At 34.7% G+C, this 18,464-nt stretch overlaps 1 protein-coding gene and 1 long non-coding RNA gene across 3 annotated transcripts in view; both read right to left on the reverse strand.

The window, feature by feature from the left end:
- The window catches only part of LOC135470259 (protein O-linked-mannose beta-1,2-N-acetylglucosaminyltransferase 1-like), a 31,608-nt gene extending 20,622 nt beyond the window's left edge, over positions 1-10,986 (reverse strand). Inside the window, exons 1-5 of one of the 2 annotated variants that reach the window (XM_064749084.1) lie at positions 10,960-10,986; positions 3,245-3,347; positions 2,520-2,578; positions 1,822-1,872; positions 827-911 (exon numbers count right to left, since the gene is read on the reverse strand). In XM_064749084.1, coding sequence (XP_064605154.1) covers positions 827-911; positions 1,822-1,872; positions 2,520-2,574 — 191 coding nt within the window. In that variant the 5' untranslated portion in view covers positions 2,575-2,578; positions 3,245-3,347; positions 10,960-10,986. Of the gene's footprint in view, positions 1-826; positions 912-1,821; positions 1,873-2,519; positions 2,579-3,244; positions 3,348-8,848; positions 8,865-10,959 lie in introns of those variants that run through there. The other variant, XM_064749085.1, reaches the window with a different exon arrangement.
- Positions 10,987-13,291: 2,305 nt separating this feature from the next.
- Positions 13,292-17,653, reverse strand: LOC135469829 (uncharacterized). The gene is made up of 3 exons (XR_010444363.1): positions 17,497-17,653; positions 16,050-16,112; positions 13,292-13,363 (listed from the first exon to the last, which is right to left on the reverse strand). It is a non-coding gene; the product is annotated as an uncharacterized LOC135469829 (long non-coding RNA).
- Positions 17,654-18,464: the final 811 nt, after the last annotated feature.

Below are 18,464 nucleotides of genomic sequence, written 5' to 3' on the forward strand. Positions count from 1 at the left end.
CCAAGTTTCACTTGTGCACTATATAATACATGTATTCCAGGAGGGAAGAAATGAACATTACATTCTTAGTTTCATAAATCTGATATAATCAAATTGATTTTCTTTATAATATTTATTCTGACTTCTTCTGGCTGTTAAGCAGGCATCTTTGTTTTGACAAAGGCATAAATGAGCCACGACATCGAAATCTGCGAAATGGTTACTACCGGATGAGACACTAAACCCACAATGATTCCCTCAAAACGCTGAGGGAATCTGTCATTTCCTCAAATAGATACCAACAGATAGTGCAAGATTACTTGATCTGATTTAACATTCGCTCAATGTCAGTATATAAAACTTCTCATTTACCGATATGGATTAAAACTATGACCTTATGCTGACCTAAAACTATGACATAAGGCTGATTTTTAGAACACACAGAATGAAACAATCTCTAGTAGACCAAGACAATGTGAGCAATAATCACAGCAGTTTTTTTTATATTGAATTTATTAATCATCTTGGAAAATGATGACTGATTCTTAAATTTCTACTATGATGTGCACAGATTTAGCAAGAAGTTGAAATCAGGGTGCCTCATATCTCATTGTTTTCTTCCATTTCCCTATCTGTCACATGTTAATTTTGTCAGAATAGCATGTCTCAAAGACACTAAGACATACCCTGGCAAAAGCTATGGTGCTTAATCAGGTAAAATAAATGTATCCATAACAAGATACATGTATCTTCAAACGGTTACATATATTCTCTCTACTTTTACAAGGTATAGGTATGCTGGGTAAAACAAGCTTATTTTATAACAATGAAATAAAGCTTAACTCACTTGGAGGACACCTCATCAAAGCTGGCAATCATAACAATATGATTGTCTGCAAGTTTTGTACGTATATATCTGATAAGTGGGGTATCTGAAAGAGAACATCCAAACTCAAATGAAAAATCAAACAACACTTATTACAAAATGGAGATACTGTATGTGATATGCCCTGGCTTTTAACATGAACAATGTAAACATACCTGATAAAAATAGATTTTCTAGCAAGGCTACCCAAAAACTTATCTGAAGACACATCAATGCAAAACTTCAGCTCAGCTTAAGGACTTGAGCGTTTATCTAAACAGGAATTCTAGTACATATACACAATAAAGACATTAAATGTTTTAACTTTTAACTGCATTTAAATATACATACTGACAATCAAAACCCGAATAGATGCAGTACTATTTGAGACACAACATGATTCAAACATACAAGACTAAGCAATGAATTTTGTAATTATGAATGCATACTTATGCGTAGAGGACATCAACGATGGTACACCCCCCTATTGTTCTTTACATGTATGCAAAACCTGCACTCTATATAAACAAAGTACTTTTTGAATGAATGATTATGCCTTAAGACACGGCAAAATTGCAGCTATAATATAAAGACTATTGCACATGTATTTTCTGAGAAACCACCCTTAGCATTGCTTCAACTGTTATTGGATGCTACCTACAATAGAAGACTCAAGGATGATCTACTCAGAGTCCAAATGACAGAATGCATGTTTTTTTTTTGTTTTTTTTTTTTGCTGTGACATTGCAGTGCGTGTGCACTTCATATATGTTTTATGAGCACACGTCCACTGCTAATTTTGACGTAATAAAGAAAAGAACAAATGAGTTCACATCTTATGACCATGTTGATACAGATGGGAAGGAGTTTTTCGATTTCCCCATTGGGGTATGAAGTATGCTAAAAAACAGGGTTCAGGACCATCACCATTTAAGCTATTTATATTACACTGCTGCTAGCTTCCTGCAATAACTCACCATCTATGTATGTGTCAACAGTGAAGGTGCCTACAATTTCTGCTGTTATGTCTGCAAAATAAAGACAAAAGCAATGCATAAGTGAAGGATGGAAATAAGGACCTGTATAAGTTGCCTTTAAAATACCAAAGGGCAATTATATGTTCTATTTCAAGAGTGAAGGAAACTGAAGTGCCTGGGGTAAACTGCCAACCTTCGCCAAGTAACTGACCACGAGTGACGTAGAGACGTACACACCCTATTGATGGAGGACAATTGGTCTTCAACAACTGTCAAGACTGTGCAAATGTCCATATACACTGACAATATAGTCAGTGACAGGAGTATGAAACCATGCCTGATGTTTCTTTGCAACTGAAAGATAAGCGTCTTTAATCAACGGACCACAACTCACTCAAAAAGACCTTCATATAGCACACAATGTTTACTCAAACTGCTGGTACACAACATTTAATCATATTTTTAATTAGGTGGAAGAAAATCTGAATATAAACATACAAAGATGGCTACGATGAAGTATTTCTGGAAAAATACTATTCTTATCAATAAGCTTCATGTCTTAAATAATAAATATATCATACAAAACTCCTCCAGTGGTGTAATTACATTTAGGTACAGTATATTAACGTATAAAACAAAACATCTGAAGACAGAATATGAGTTACACTACCAGACAAACAGCAAAGCTGGAAACTTACCATCCACAACAACCATATTAAGTCCTCTCCCACCATTACCAAGATTTGGACTCATAGCTCTGTCAACATAAAATGAGAATGGTATATAGAGGTATAATCATACAGGTATATACAATGCACAACATTATCAATGCCCCACTGCCTAACTGCCCCACTTCTCAGAAAATTACTTTTAATGAGAATCCAGTTCTCCTCAATACTCCTGTACCTCAAAGTCACATTCGAACTAATAAATGCTGGAGTAGTGTAAAAAGTTTTTCACATCGTTAAAGTTATGAACATGTAATCCCAAAAATCTGTTCACTTTTACATGTATTAAAACTTTCAATTACAATAACAGCTTTGAGGTACTAGATATTAAGTAGATTCATGTAGATTCTCAAGAATCAAACAAATCGAATCTAAACGAATTTAAATTCTGTTAAAACACGATGACCCTACTGGTACTGATACACCATTGGAGCTATTATGATCAGTCATGCGTGTATTTTAAAATGGCACAAGTCAAATAAATGGATTTTAAGATACATTGTACACTGCATTAGCAAAACAAACAGGTATGTCCTAAAATTTCACCCATAACTATGTTCCTTACTTTACCTCATTATAACAGTTCTATTGAAGCACAGTTTGCATTTTGGAAGGTAGAATGACATCCTACTTGAAAAATGTGAGTTTCAAAGCTGGTCTTTATTACATAATATGCTTTCCTCTCCATAACTTACACTTGGTCTTCAAAACAGATTGTAGGTCCCAGTTGATTGTTAGTGCCAGTTTTGATATAAAATGCATATTGATTTTCAGGACAGGTAACACCGCATTTAGTACCTGTAAAAACAACCAGTTCACAGTGATCAACCATTTCAGTGCCAAAGTCGATCTCCACGCATGCCCAGTATGGTGCATACAGGTACATGATACACGTAACTGATCCTGAAAGGGTACTTCCAGTTCAGAAATGATGAATGAGTACTACATGTAATTAATAAAGCAACACAAATGCATGTTAACACTAAATGATGAAAATAAACATGAGCAAAGTAAACTTGAAGAATAAGCTGTTCAGTGAGTCAAAATGAAACCTGTTATAGAGCTAGTGATTCCTTAACTACAATTATCAAATATTACAAATATACAAAATACAATTGCTCTTAAATATATATATATATAAATTTTCTTAAGTAAATATATGCTATTTATGATCCTTAAATCAGTTGAATTACAGTTTAGGTAGCTTGTGTTCTGATGGTTTTCATCAAGCTTTTCAGCTTGTTCAATATCTGTAACATGTTTGTCACACACTGAATTAATCAGTTCTTTTTTATATCAGGACAGGAGACAAGAACATTACAAAATATCAGTTCCTTACATTTCCTCTAAAGTGTAGTTCATACCAGAGCTACCAATGAAACCAAGAAACTGGCTTGATTACATTACTTTCTCTTACTACTCAGCATGCACCATATACCCTTGCGTAGATTAACCAAACACATTTAGCATGCAAATTCAGGAGTAATGCAACTGCTTAACTTACCAACTCAACACAATCAAGTTACACGGTAATTATAAATGCACAGCCTATGGTCCATAGGCCTACACACATGCAAATAGCAATTAATTAGTATGCAGATTTATCAGGTTTAATTCTTACTGCATATATTTTATACTGAAAATAAGGTATAATGACTTGTATAAATTTTATAAATTTTAAATGACTTCATTATATGTTAGCTGCATATACCTGTATGTGCTTTTAATCTCTCTAAAATGTCATTTTCTGCAGTGAAAAGATTTAAATGGATATCAGCTGTGTGAGTTTCTCTCATTTCAAACCATCCATGCAATCTTAATAATGCACCTGAAATAAATTATAGGATCAAGCCACTGGCAGTTGCTACATTCGCATTCAAGGCTCAAGACACCAAAAAAATTCATGGACATACAGCATGCTTTATATCCCACAGCACATCATGACACTTGCTCAAAGCTACATGCCATTAATGGGTTGCAAAATAATCACACTGCTGGATTATTTATTATTTTTTTTTATTGTATTTTTAGGGGAGAGAGGATCGCATTTTAAAACGGATTTGCAAAACTGAAATAAAATAATGTAAAATTTAGTTATTTAGTAATACAGTGATAGTAATTCAACTTTGTACACCAGTACACTACAAGAAATATTACAAGGAATCCATACTCAATAATATTTAACTAACTTCAGTATATGTAGAAACATGCAATAACATTGCAATGAGGTGAAACCGTGAAGCAGAGATATAATGTTGTTTTGTCCAAAGCAGTCCTTGACTAACCAATTCAAGACATACCGTAATTTTCGAGCAACAAGAAATCAAAATCAAGTGGTACTACAGAAATTAGACCTTCACAGATCATGGGTAATGTAAGGCAATCCTGTCAATTCATTTGTAAACGATACAAGAAAAAGACGTTATCAGCTAAGTGGGTACATATTCATGGGTGAAAGGGTTTACTGGAAAACAGCAACACTTTCCTATAAAACCAGTAAACCTTTGGACAAACACTCTAAGCCAAACCAATTGGATTAGAACATACAATCCCATAGGTCACAGATGTGAATGGCTAATCCCTTAATCCCCTCTTCAATCCATTCAGACTAGAAACTCAGACTAGAAACACCAAATTTAGCCTCACTTACTTCAATATGAAAAGTTTTCAAAAACAATGTAATTTTGAAATGATGACTGCATGCAGGCAATTTAACCCTTGCATAACTATGACAAATGGAATATTGGATTGATAAACATTAACATGTACTTGCTACCACAGCTACCACTGATCTCTGCAATGTGTTTATCTTGAACATAATAAACAGAATATTATAGGGGTAAGACCAATGCAGGTGCTAAGAGTTCAAGTCCAATTCATGTTTGCTTTCTCTTTCCAGCAATCTGTGGATGGTTGTGGGTTTTCAGTGGGTTCTGCACTGATTCCTCCCACTATAAAACTTATGCTGTCATGTAAGTGGATTATTCTTAACTATGACATAAAACACCAATCAAGTAAACTGTAATAAGAAACAGCCAGTCACATTACAATAATAAAAATCAACATCAGTTGTCCATGAATTTGACCAAATTCAATGTAATAGTTCTTCTTTCTGCCAGCGTGTTAGCATAAATGCAATATCAAAAATATCAAAAATTTCCTGGCTGTGAACTGGCAAAGTCTAATGCCATACATGTATGTCAGCTATTAAAACAGAGCACACTATTATAAGTTGTGTGCATGTACTGCCAATCTAGAGATATAACAGTCAGATCGAACTATGCCTCCTCATTGGCTAGCATACCTCAGATCTAATTATACATCTAGGTTCGAAACTTGGACACCCCAAGAGATGTCCATGTTTTGCTCGTTTATCTATCTTCGGAGTCTGACACTTTCTCTAAAAAAAAAAAAATATATTCACATCGGGAATATGGTAGAGGAATTTCATTGCAATATAGCCATTCTCTTTTTTTATGTGAAGTTCCAGACAGTTGTATTTACATCACATAAGTACTGTGAATATTTCTGTTAGGAAAGCTTTAAAGTTAAACACCTGAAAGTGCTTAATACACACATTTCCAAGGCCTGCATGAACGGATAATGAAATTACATATTTTGGCTGGAAACTTCCTTGTTTGAAGGATACAATCGTACTATTTGGGGACACTAACACTATTGACTTAGACGCATGTGGGCTAGATGAACTTCTTATGCATATAAATGCTTTGATCTCAATGCGCATAATTTAGACTCTGATAATAACATCTCAGTTCTGAACTGATGCATGACAAAATGAAGTGATGTCCATCGTCATGCCAATATCATTATAATTTAATGGTAATAGTACCAGTATACAAGTATTTAAATGGATTAGTTCCTAATTATAGCGATGAGCTTGTGTCAAACATGTGGCAGATTTCTATGTTCAATTCATGCTTTTATGTAACCAAGCTGTTTAAACCTTCATTTAGGGCATGTGCCTGCAAACTGTATAATGATTTGCCATAACCACTTTGCCAGATCAGTTATTTTAAAAGCTCAGACAATATTAATAAGCTTTCTCTTGAAATGCATGTACATGCAGAGGAATGTAGTCAAGCTTTGCACATACCAGTATATGTATTCCCATACATCTAGTCTTTTTAACTTTTTTATTTAATACAAAATAATTCTTACGATTCCTTCATCAATTCATTTTTAACATGTGCACATGCAATGATACATACATGTGCGTGTGTGGTTATATGTGTGTACAGTCTGTCCATATCACAAAAGTGAGATACATGAAATTGTTCCATGATGTTATCAAGTTAAAGTGGATATTACACATTATATATACTGGGGTCATTTTTAAATATAATAAATATGTATACATGTAATAATTCTTGATATTATACATGAAATTGCCCTAAGTCATTTGTGTTTAAAATAAAAAACCCACATTAAAGACATGAATCCTTGTCAATCCATGTGTTAACAACACACTGTATAACACTACTGAAATTATCATGAGTGACATGCATCAACCTAAATACATATCAAGCAAGTGTTAAATATGGTCTGTTACAAGCTAACAGTTTTTTAAATATAGGATTTGTAATAAAGTTTTACAAATAAAGCAATGCATGTATATTTGCTTTGATAAAGGTGCACTGAATTGAAAATTTTTATATTTAATTCCAGAAAATCTTCTCATGAACTAAAGCAATAAATAACAATGTATTGTTATAAGGACTCCAAATACGACCTGCATCAGGGTAGGAGGAAACTGGGCAGAGTGCTGAGGGGGAACCCAAAACCATACTAAAGTTGAAATACTTTATTAGTAAAGAACACTTGTTTTTGGATTGTATACAGTGGCATTTTGTGGACAGCACATGATGAAAAAGAAGATATCTAGGTTTAATAGTGAATGAATAGAAGACTACAGACTTGTATGTATGTATGTGTGTATGTATGTATGTATATATGCTTTGGGTTTAACGTCGTACTGAACACTTTTTCAGTCATATGATGATGAGAAGTGTGTACATATACTGTGTCTTCTTGTGGCGGGCGACTCCTGTCTCCCAAAGTGCTGTCACCACTGAAGGATCATGCTGAAGACACCAGACATGACACCCCAACTAGTCACATTATAGTGACACTATTTATTTTGATTGATATTTAACACTGCATTCAAGAATTTTTGACTTATAGGGATGGAGGAGGCAGTCAGGTTTATGGGTGGAAGAGGCAGTCAGGTTTATGGGTGGACAAAGCAACCAAAACTGCAAGCTCTGAATTCCACACACAGCCTCATTCGTCGAGCACGAGCTTGTGCTCTAACCAAATGCCTAGAAAAACTGAAAATGACTGAAAGGTCTACTACAGATCATTGAAGCATGTACTTTTAAAAAGGTAAAGCTTCTTTTATCATTTATGTATTAAGATTAAAAAAATATGAATCTAGTAGTTTCAGTCCAGTAGCAGACTAGCTTTTTAAAGGGAACAGTTCCAAGTAAGCTTCAAGCATGTTGTAAATGGATGATGGGAGGAGGACAGATGGTAAGCTTAGTTAGTAACATGCTCCCCATGCATGCATAAGTGAATGTTAAGTACATGTACTGAACTCGAAAACAGTACATGTACGTGTACAGTAGAAATTAAAAGGTATACGTAGGAGTTGTTTGGGCACATTGCAAAAGGGTCTGCTTGCATTAAGCTCCCCAAAAATGCACACATTATAATGCTATCCTAAGAAAATTCTTTAATTTTAACACAAAACTTAATACTGTTTAATGTATTATGTTTTTAATTTTCTTTTGTTTTTAAATTCTGTTGAATGGAAAAGACAGAGAGAAAAAGAAATAAAATATTTCCATCTAAATCCTAATAAAAAAGACTTTAGAGTTGGAACCATTTTTTGAGGATCAACCAAGTTATGCCAAAAGAAATTCAGAAGTTAAAAATATTAAGTTTCAATTCAGGAGCCAACGATACATGTACATTTGGCTTCTTGCGGGATAAGGATTGAAGTGGGACACATTTCAAAGACTCAACACCGAAATCTAGAAGCATGTGGCTCCTAAAACTCCTTTAATTCAACTACTCTCCACCCCTGAAGGAAGCTTTATGCAAGAGACATGGTTTAAGGGCTACCCTTCCCAAACCAAGGGAGACAAATGACGCCTCTGGCCAATATAATACAATCAGAACAAGCCACTTCATTCAAAATCATCACATTTTCTTTCCATTTTGTCCCATCATCGAATCATATTAGAAGTATAATAGGAGGAATCTTCCTAAATACAAACCATCTGTAAGTCCAGGTTTCACTGTAAATTCACAGTATATAAAATTGACAAAATTTAGAGAGTATTGTGAATTCATTTGCCAAGTGCATGCAAATGTACTTGTATCTGAGCACTTTCCTTAATATCTGGCAAGAAATAACCCAGATACACAAGACCTTATAATTTCAGATAAAATGTCCTCAATCAAGAGTTTTGTTCTTACTTAAATTATCGTCAGTTTTCATACTTTCAATTTCAAAATAATAATGAAAGATAAATGGATTACTGGTAATTCATTTATTAAAACACAAGACTAAACTACTCAGAACTATTTCAGAATCTTTTGTACATGTAGTTTGGAGAGGTTGACACCACTGCTCAGAGTGCTTGGAAAAAATTGAATACCACATTTATTACTGTAAAAAAGCAGTTTTAGATTTTTACTTTATTACCTTAAACACAAATATTATTAAAAATTAAATAAGAATATGTATATATAATTTTAAATGTCAATTATACTAGTGGTTGAAGGTATTCCTTGGGTTAGAATGGGAAGGGAGCCCAGCTATATATGAATAAATATTCACTTGCTTAAAAGCTTTTTGGTTTAAATATATGCAAGCCACATCAGGGCATAATACATGTATATATACAAGAAGCGCACATTCAATACAGACACATAACATACAAGTACTCATATATTGTAATAATGTCAGCAAAGTGACATCACACCTTCAAAATATACTATCATATGGCACTAAGCAACTGAATTGGTTTACTGTAATTCTTCAACCTTTTCATGTTTGCAAGGTGTTTATTCACGCATATTCTGAAGGCATTATTCTACAGATGTTGACTGATAAAATTATACTTTTTGTGAAGCCCTGAAACTAGCCAACCCAACCAATGTAGTTTTGTTTCCAAAATCAAATTAAAACAGTGCATACATTGCACTGAAAGTTTCTCTTTCATATGCGAAAAGGTTGAAAAATTGAGGTAGATGAGATTTCTCTACACAGGTGGTATCCATGCACACGCATACATGTTCGTCCAGCATAGCACACCACTACTGTGAATGTGATATATAATACAGGTATTATAAAAACTTCTGACTGCAGTTTTCAAAATATATGGATCCCATTGATGAAAAAAATAAAATGGAATATAGAAAACTAATTAAAAAAGATTTGATTGATCTTCTGAATTAAGTTTTGGGGTGGGTTTGGGTTATTTATATTGCAGTTTTGCTGGCAGTTTGTGCCAAACATGATCACTACCATGTTAAAAGATAGACAAGTAGCTCTTCCATGCCATAAAGTGGCAATGTCATTTTGCACTGAAACGTCACTCAGTTGTTATAATGATGTAACCCAAAAACAGCGTATCTGGTGTAGATGGTCATTGTTGGTGTCTGAGGTGTAATGAGTTATGACTCCTGCATGTAAGTATACATGAATTAGGTGATCCAATTTATGAAGAGCTACCCTAGTCCTGAGACACTAAAATTATATAAAGTGAGCTTTAAGAAACAGAGGTGACACCACTGTTAACACGGTCCGATTCCACAGCGATTTCTGATTTAAGTCAAAATTTGAAAAACGATCTTTATTAGAGCTAATTTATGGGCTCTAGGAGTTAAAATTTTGTTCGTTAATTCAATGTTATCTTAAGCCACTATGTCTACACTTCAGCTTATAGTACCAAGAACTAAGCATTACATGGAGATTTTAAATTTTAACTTTAAGTCAGAAATCACTTCGTGGAATTGGCCACGAAGGTTAAGTTAACAATGTATCTCTCAACACAATTTAACTGAAGTGTTGTCGAAGCAGAATCATCATTACTTTCTGTACAACTTGTCTTATCAGAAACGAGGTGAAAATATTCTTGATGTGACGCTGCGAGTTGCATGTGAGAATATAGCTGGAATTATGCTACATGTTTGTAACTTCAGAGTCATACAGTATGTAGTTATACATCAGCAATGACATGGACTGGTGAACAAAATTGCAGAATGTTTTAGTTCAAGTAAACAAACAAGACCAAATGCAAATGTTACAATTGATTCTTTTCATAGTCAATCATTCAAACCACACACAGATATATAATCATGACAGAGAAATGATTCTTACCAGGGGGTCCTGTCACATTTCCACCTTGTAAATAACCACCATCCCATATTCTCTTGTCCTCTGAAAATCGTAACAAGTGCAAATATGATCAGTAACAAGGCGAAGCTGTGATGTCCACAGGATACAACAATATAGCTCAAAATCACTTACTTAATGCACAGAGTTCTGAGAATTAGATTTAATTATTTACCTGACTGGAGTTTTAAGCCGCACTTAAGAATAATTCACTTATTTTGAGGGCAGCCAGCATTATGGTGGGAGGAAACTGCAGGTTGCTTTAAGGCATTCCTACATCTGTCCGGAGAGGAAGCCAGCTAACATAAGCTGGACAAACTCAAAGCGATCGCATTAATAGTCTTGAATGAGAGGCTCCTGGGTCACTATTCTGTGCTAGCACTTCTGAAACCTTCACAACATTTAAAGATAACAAATTCTGAAAACTCTTATTACTCTGAAGTGGAAAGGCAGCAACTGACTATTGTTTATGTCCACTGAAAGACTACCATTCAAAGTAAAACCTGCATTATATTTATTTTTTTAGACTTTTTTCGACCCAGTAAAACTAATGTGAAACTTCGTTTTGTCACAGCTTTAGCGCATCTCCATTATTGATAAAGTGGTGATGTCGCGTTTACTCTAGCTCTCTAATGCCTAAGATATGTTCCGTACAGTAGTCTATCCAGTAGCCCATGGCAGGTTAAAGTTGTGATGAAATAGCCTTCCTCAGAAATTGGGCATACTGGAAGAATATTTTTTCCACTGCTTAAACTGTTCATACAGAAGACTATGTCGTTTATACAGTTTATAAGTAGCCTGCAAATGCAAGGCCAGGTATTCCTGGCTTAGATCGTAGCCTCAGGAGCGGTTGTGCTATACTGGTACTTCTGACCCCTATTCAATGTTTACAAAATTACAATACAATTGTTGTACAACTGGAATCATGCTCAATTCTGATAAAAATCTGAAATAAATCTAAGCACCACCGAGGCTGATCCAGGCATTTGACTGTCGTTGGATTTTATACTTCAATTTTGTAGTGGTGGCTTCCAAGATGAAAGCAGTCGTGACCTAGTTATCACAGATGTCAGAGAAAGTACCTTGGCTTAAACACAGCATTTCAATAATTTTAAAGTATTTAATAAAAGAAAACAGAAAAAGAGATCCTTTGTACGCAAAAAAGACAAAGGGCAAAACTTAAAATCTTCAGCTCTAATAAATTCAGAGAAAAAGAAAAATTATATCACAAGACTTAATTAATTTTAAGCACTGTCAGGTGAGACGCTGTCTTCTCATTCCGATAAACTTTCGGCATCCTAAATGAATTTTTCACTGACTCTGATATTTGTTATTTAGCAACTGCATGCTGATTAAAGGTTAACATGAACACCAAAAAATGTATTTATATAATTTGAACAACGTGTTTAAGTAGGCCTAAGGTTTACTGGGGAGACGAATGCTGTTTGAGCCGTGACGCTACCCTGCTGTCTGACATAATTTGTGTCAACTGATTTTACGTCTGAGGTGATCCGTAAATGATACAGGCCTGCCTCACAACACTATGTAAAATGGTCCTTCAACTACACGTAAAAAAATCATTGTAAACGATCTCAAAATGATGTCTTATGCAGTAGTTCTGTATAATCATAAGTCACTTCATGGAATGAATGAGTAAATACTATGTCACAGCTTAGGGCACGCAATTTGATAGCAACGTGTTGGACTGGACACAATTCTCAAGATGGTTGCCTTGATCCACATCAGCCATTTTTGCAGGATTGTAGTTTTGGTCTACCTGTTATTCGGTGAAATCTCATTAAAATAATAAACTATGATATTGACTATCCTGCTTTGGACTGAAATATGCTTTAGCCAGGTGCTGTCTTGTCCATTTAAAGTTTCCTGCTCTAGGCTAAACAGCCAAAATGTTAATTTCTGGCTAGCACAGTGTCTACATGGAGTCATTGTAGGAGATTATTAGAGGTCAAATATATGCATTTGCTGGCCAAATGAAGAGAGATATATTGCTAGGAAGCTACAAAAATATGGTCTCAATCTCACAATGTGTATGCCTATGACATCTGACCTCTGAAGTCCACATCTGTCTCTCCCTTATTTCCGTAGGGCAACACAGAGTACCACCTCTCGACATGTTTGTGCGTGCATGTACATGTGTACTCAGCTTGTGTAGCTATATTAATTTGCTTATGCTGGCTTCCTCCTACACATCATGCTGGCTGCTGTCAAATACATGTGAGTGAAATATTCTTGAATACCGCGTAAAACACCAATCAAATGAATAAATAAGTATATTACTTGAAGACACTCACTTGGACAGAGATCATCAGATCTACCAAGTATATCACAACCACAGTTACAAATACCCATATCCAGAAGTTCTTGCAACCTGAAAAGAAACCAAATTAATTTTATTCATTAATACTTCACTAGTAATACAATCATCCTTTACTTTTTTCCATACTGTTTTGAAGATACCCTGATACTGGATCTACACTAGATATAGTAAACATGTACATATATGTAGATATATGCACAATAAATATTCCACTTACAGTATGTCTTAAACAAAGCAGCACACTAAAGCAAAGCAGTCCTAAAACATCTAGTAGGTCTATATATTGAACGCAGCTTGTATGGATGTACGTCATTGTAGCCACACCACACAAATAATTTTGATATTTACAAAAGCTTGGTGGAAGTGCCAGTGCTTCATAATAAATGTAGGATCTTAAAAATTGTATTTATCATGTCTTGTTTAATATCTGAATAAACAATTCTATTTACATCACATAAAACTTTAGATTTACACACAGGCTTTATCAAAAACAAATTGCAACACAAAAGGGATGCTTACCCAATGACAAGAAATTTTATACAAGTCTTAAAATAACAGTGAACCATTTTAATTGTCATTTCTACTGATTCAACATTATTAATGATACTGATTATTGTAATAAGTTCACACAGACACTGACGAGACAGGGTGGGGGCTCTCGCAAACTAATGCAGCTGAAGGACAAGATTTATGGTACTTGCTACTTCTTAATATATATCTCGCATACCCGGGTCTGTCAGCTCAAAAGCGGGAGTAGCAGCTATCATAAAATCATGTATTTTAGCTACAATAGTTCGCGAGAACCCCCACTATGTCTCGTCCAAACCTGCATGAACAAGCGTGACTACTGAAATACTGACTGGGTGTATTGTCATTTCTACATTTTAAGGGATATAGAATCAATTCTGATTAGCTGACTTTGGGTTTCCTGGGTTAATCCCTGAAGGCTTGGTCACACTTGAATAAATGTGCCATACCTAAAACTCAGCTTAGACTTGCCTATCTCTCCCACCAGCCAATCAGATTTAACCCTCAGATTTAACCCTTTTTACTTGTTATGTTTAGAAAATATTAAGAAGTTTTACAAAAAGACTTTAACATGTCCTCAAAGGACATGTGAGTCAGGAAGCCTGGAAACCATGTACATGTATATTTATTTTATAACATCTTTTCTTTTCATGAAACTATAAAATAACATCATATGCTTTTATTAATCCACTCATACTTGTCTACATCAAGTAATTCTCACCCACTTTTAATTTCAAGGAATGAAATGTATTTACCATGTACAAGGTGTCAACAACTGTCAGCTGGAACAATGTATCTATTTGGCTTGGGAAGATGGGAGATCAGACCACAAAAGTCTGTAACAAGGCTACAAAGTCCCACCTGACAAAATGCTGCCTGCACCCCTCTCCTAATGAATCTGATGAAAATTTCAACGATCTGAACTCTAAAGACAACGCTCTCATTCCAACAAAAGCGTAGATATATTTGAAGGCAGTGAAGTCAAAAATTCGAGTTATCAGTTACACAGATAAGGATACAGCCATGTCAATCCAATCCTTTTCATGAATCTCACATGGAATGTTGCTGTACTGAATCAGAGTGGTGTGGAGGGTGCACAATTTACAGATATTGTAATTGTATTGTAACAGATATTGATATTGTAATAAGATATTGTACATGGCTCTTTTTTTTTTTTTTTTACTGTGTCACCTGATTCCTTGCAACTGGTTGTGTATCTTGGTAAATGGGCACTGCTGGAGAGCAGCGAGAGAGGTAGAAAGCTTGACGAAACCAAACAAGTTCTTGTTTCAATGTACACTTAACTGTCAGCTCCAGTCTAAGCTTCTTGGATGTTGCCAGAATACATTTCACATATTCAGGAGGATTTGTTTATTAGATACTTTCCCTTGCTGCTTGCAGGACATTACTATGCCTCTGACCATTGTTCATCAGAACTTTGAAGCCATTTAAAAAGAAGTCAAACATGTTTCTTGCCCAACTGCATTTTCTGGACATAATTTTCAGAGAAATAAAAACAAAACACTTGCCTTATTGTAGGTTGTAAAATCTTTTGGTACACGAAACTGTTCTATGCCACTTCATCAGAAAAAAACATAAAATTCAACAGAAGATAGGACCGGCTAATTCAACATGCACTCAGAAACACCTTTCTCGTCAGGATAGTAAAGATTTCTTAGCTTTCTGAAAGCTATATAATAAAAAAAACCAAGCTTTACATTGAAACAAGAAATATATCGAAGCCAGAACTGCACTCAGAATGAGGTCATTTTTAAAGTATCATACTTCATGTTCATAATATATATTATGAGTAAAGAATGGGTGAGTAAAGAATGCTAAAACTCTGATCAGGATGTTGGGGCTAAGGTGTATGGTTTACTGTGGAAGTGAGGCAACCATGCAACATTCAAAAGCCATACATGGTGCCCACATTTATGAAAGTGATTGAATACACTGGTGAAGTGAGTTGCAAACCGGGCTGAATTTCAGGCTTCCAGTGTGCTCTATAAATTGAGCAAAAGGAGGTGTTAGCTTTTAAGACCACCTTGATTTTAAGTACTTTTTGGGACTATGGCAAGACCGAGCAAATCCTTGGAAGAATTTTTCTACTTAAAACATACGTACACTATAAATTATATATGCAGTATTTCAAATACATGTTATTGTAATTTGTATACAATGTATATATAATTAACTTCATAATACTCACTGCCAAATTGTCTAATCATCAGTCGCCTCACGCATCTATAATTAAATCCCATCTGGGGCCCACCTGTACAAATAAACAGACAAATCAATAATGATATATCCAAAATGGCAAGAGAATTTCAGCAGTTAAGCAAACTAATCATAACAAAAGAACATATCTACACTTTACAAATGTACTTTAAACTAATAAACAACCATCACTGGAAATGAAGATATTAACATCACAAAAAAACAAAATGTCTATCATCTACTTTCTACAGATAAAAACAGTTTTCTGCACTAGATGATAAACAACAAAATGAAATCCCACAGCAAGAAATTACATTACATCCACTTAACACCTAAATACATGTTAGTCCAATTGGCATTTCAGGGGTATCGCAACTTCACGCAGGTATCGACGAGATAGGTGTGGGCTCTATCAAACTCTCACAAACTAAGAGCCCCGACCTGTCTCGCCGGCATCTGCGTGAACTTGCGATACCCTGGAAACGCTGACTGAGTTACTGGCTCTCGCTATAATGCCTACTGAAAACATGAGATCAAGTTAAATTGTACCCTGACCAAGTCATGCCCAAGTCAGGTAGTCAAGTCACACCCAACTTTTGTCATTCTATATCAAACTTTTACATTTATATAAAATTTATATTGACCACATGCTTACCTGATGAGTACAGCAGTCACATTTACGTGTACTTGCTTAAGTAAACTGAGGCTGCTGAACGCTGGCTGTTTATCACCCCTTTTTTCACAAAATGCATATAAGGGAATAAAATGAAATCACCATACCGTATTTCAATAATATATTTATATTATAATATATATATATATATATATATATATATATATATATATATATATATGTATATGTATGTATGTATGTATATAATTAAAAATTTTGAGAGTAAATCTTAGGCAAAGAACTATTGTGGAACCTTAATGTTTTCATCAAACTGTGCAACTATATGTCATCCTACTAAATTAACTGATCCAAGAGAAATATACTATCTACAAATTATATGTTGCATTCATTTCAAAATATTTGGATCGATATCATGAACATGCTTTTTCTGTAATGAAATTTGGTAGTCCGATATTAAAAAGTGGTATTTTCAGGCTTTCTGAAGTCTGGATGCTGACTAGTACACAGTAGACATTATAGTGGTCATTTCCATAGATTTCTGATATTTCATAACATAATGTTTACGTGTAACAACTCGATGGCCTACTAAAATTACTAGGGCTTATTATGTATGGCTCTTCGGGATATTACACCTGAGGTTAGATAATGTTTGAGGATGCATAACGTAAGTCACAACCCCAATTTCACTAAGGGCCTTGCCGCATTAAAAAGAAAAAACCTTCAAGGATATTACAACTACAACAGTGCTTCGACGTATTAAAACAGTTTTTGGACATGTCGAATCCGTGGTCACACAAAAAATTACCTCTGTTATTTGCCGATCACTATCAACACGGTGAACTGGCTTCTGATTCTCGTTGTTAAAAACAACTGTCCATAATTTTCCACCTAAAAATTAGCACATCTCGCTGTACATTTGGGGTTACCTCTCCACGCAGGTCTTGTTTGTATGAAATTTAACTATTTGCCACATCATGTGAGTGGAGAATGAGGAACGCCACCTGGTGGGGTAGGTGACAGCACCGCTTCAAGAGGAGATAATAAAGTTCACGTGTCTATTTCCACGTACATGTTCATGTATGTAGGAACTTAATAATAATAATAATAATAAAAATAATAAATAATAATAAATAGCACATGGAATTTTAGATACAATTTACCGTGATCTGTCTAATGATGTTAGCTCTGTTTTTTCTTTCTTTCTTTTTTTAAAGTTTTCCCCTTGTTTAAAGAAGTGTAGGGAACGTCTTCCTTGAAAAGTATAACCATAATTTAGGTCAACACTGCAGTTGTAATATAATCATTTAAAAATATATAGAAGTGAAGGGGTTATAGGCTACTACCCTTCCACCTTATCAGTGGGTGTATTTAAAGGTGTATTATCGCAGGGTTCACACAAGCATTTACATATTGCTTGTTAGATTCGTGAATATTTGGTTGCGCTTAGAAGTCGTATTTCTTCTCAAATAATATGGCAACTAATTCTGTAAGCAGAATATACACAGGCTTGTTTAATTCCAAGCATTCAGCAATATGTGTAACTTGGCACTAATGAGTAGCAGTCCTGATGCATGCAACAACCCCACATCATTTACATAAAAACAAAAGAATTTCAAAATTACAAACCTCTGCAGTTCTTAAGAACGTCTGGAATATACTTAATATAAGATGAATACAGGTGCAAATAAATTACGTTTTATCCACCTTTCAAACTCCATATGAGCGTTTTGAGTGAAGTACTTTCAATTTCTTATTTGAAAACGTGAATCTTGG

Source organism: Liolophura sinensis, chromosome 7 (assembly GCF_032854445.1).
Source record: "Liolophura sinensis isolate JHLJ2023 chromosome 7, CUHK_Ljap_v2, whole genome shotgun sequence".
Taxonomy (NCBI): domain Eukaryota; kingdom Metazoa; phylum Mollusca; class Polyplacophora; order Chitonida; family Chitonidae; genus Liolophura; species Liolophura sinensis.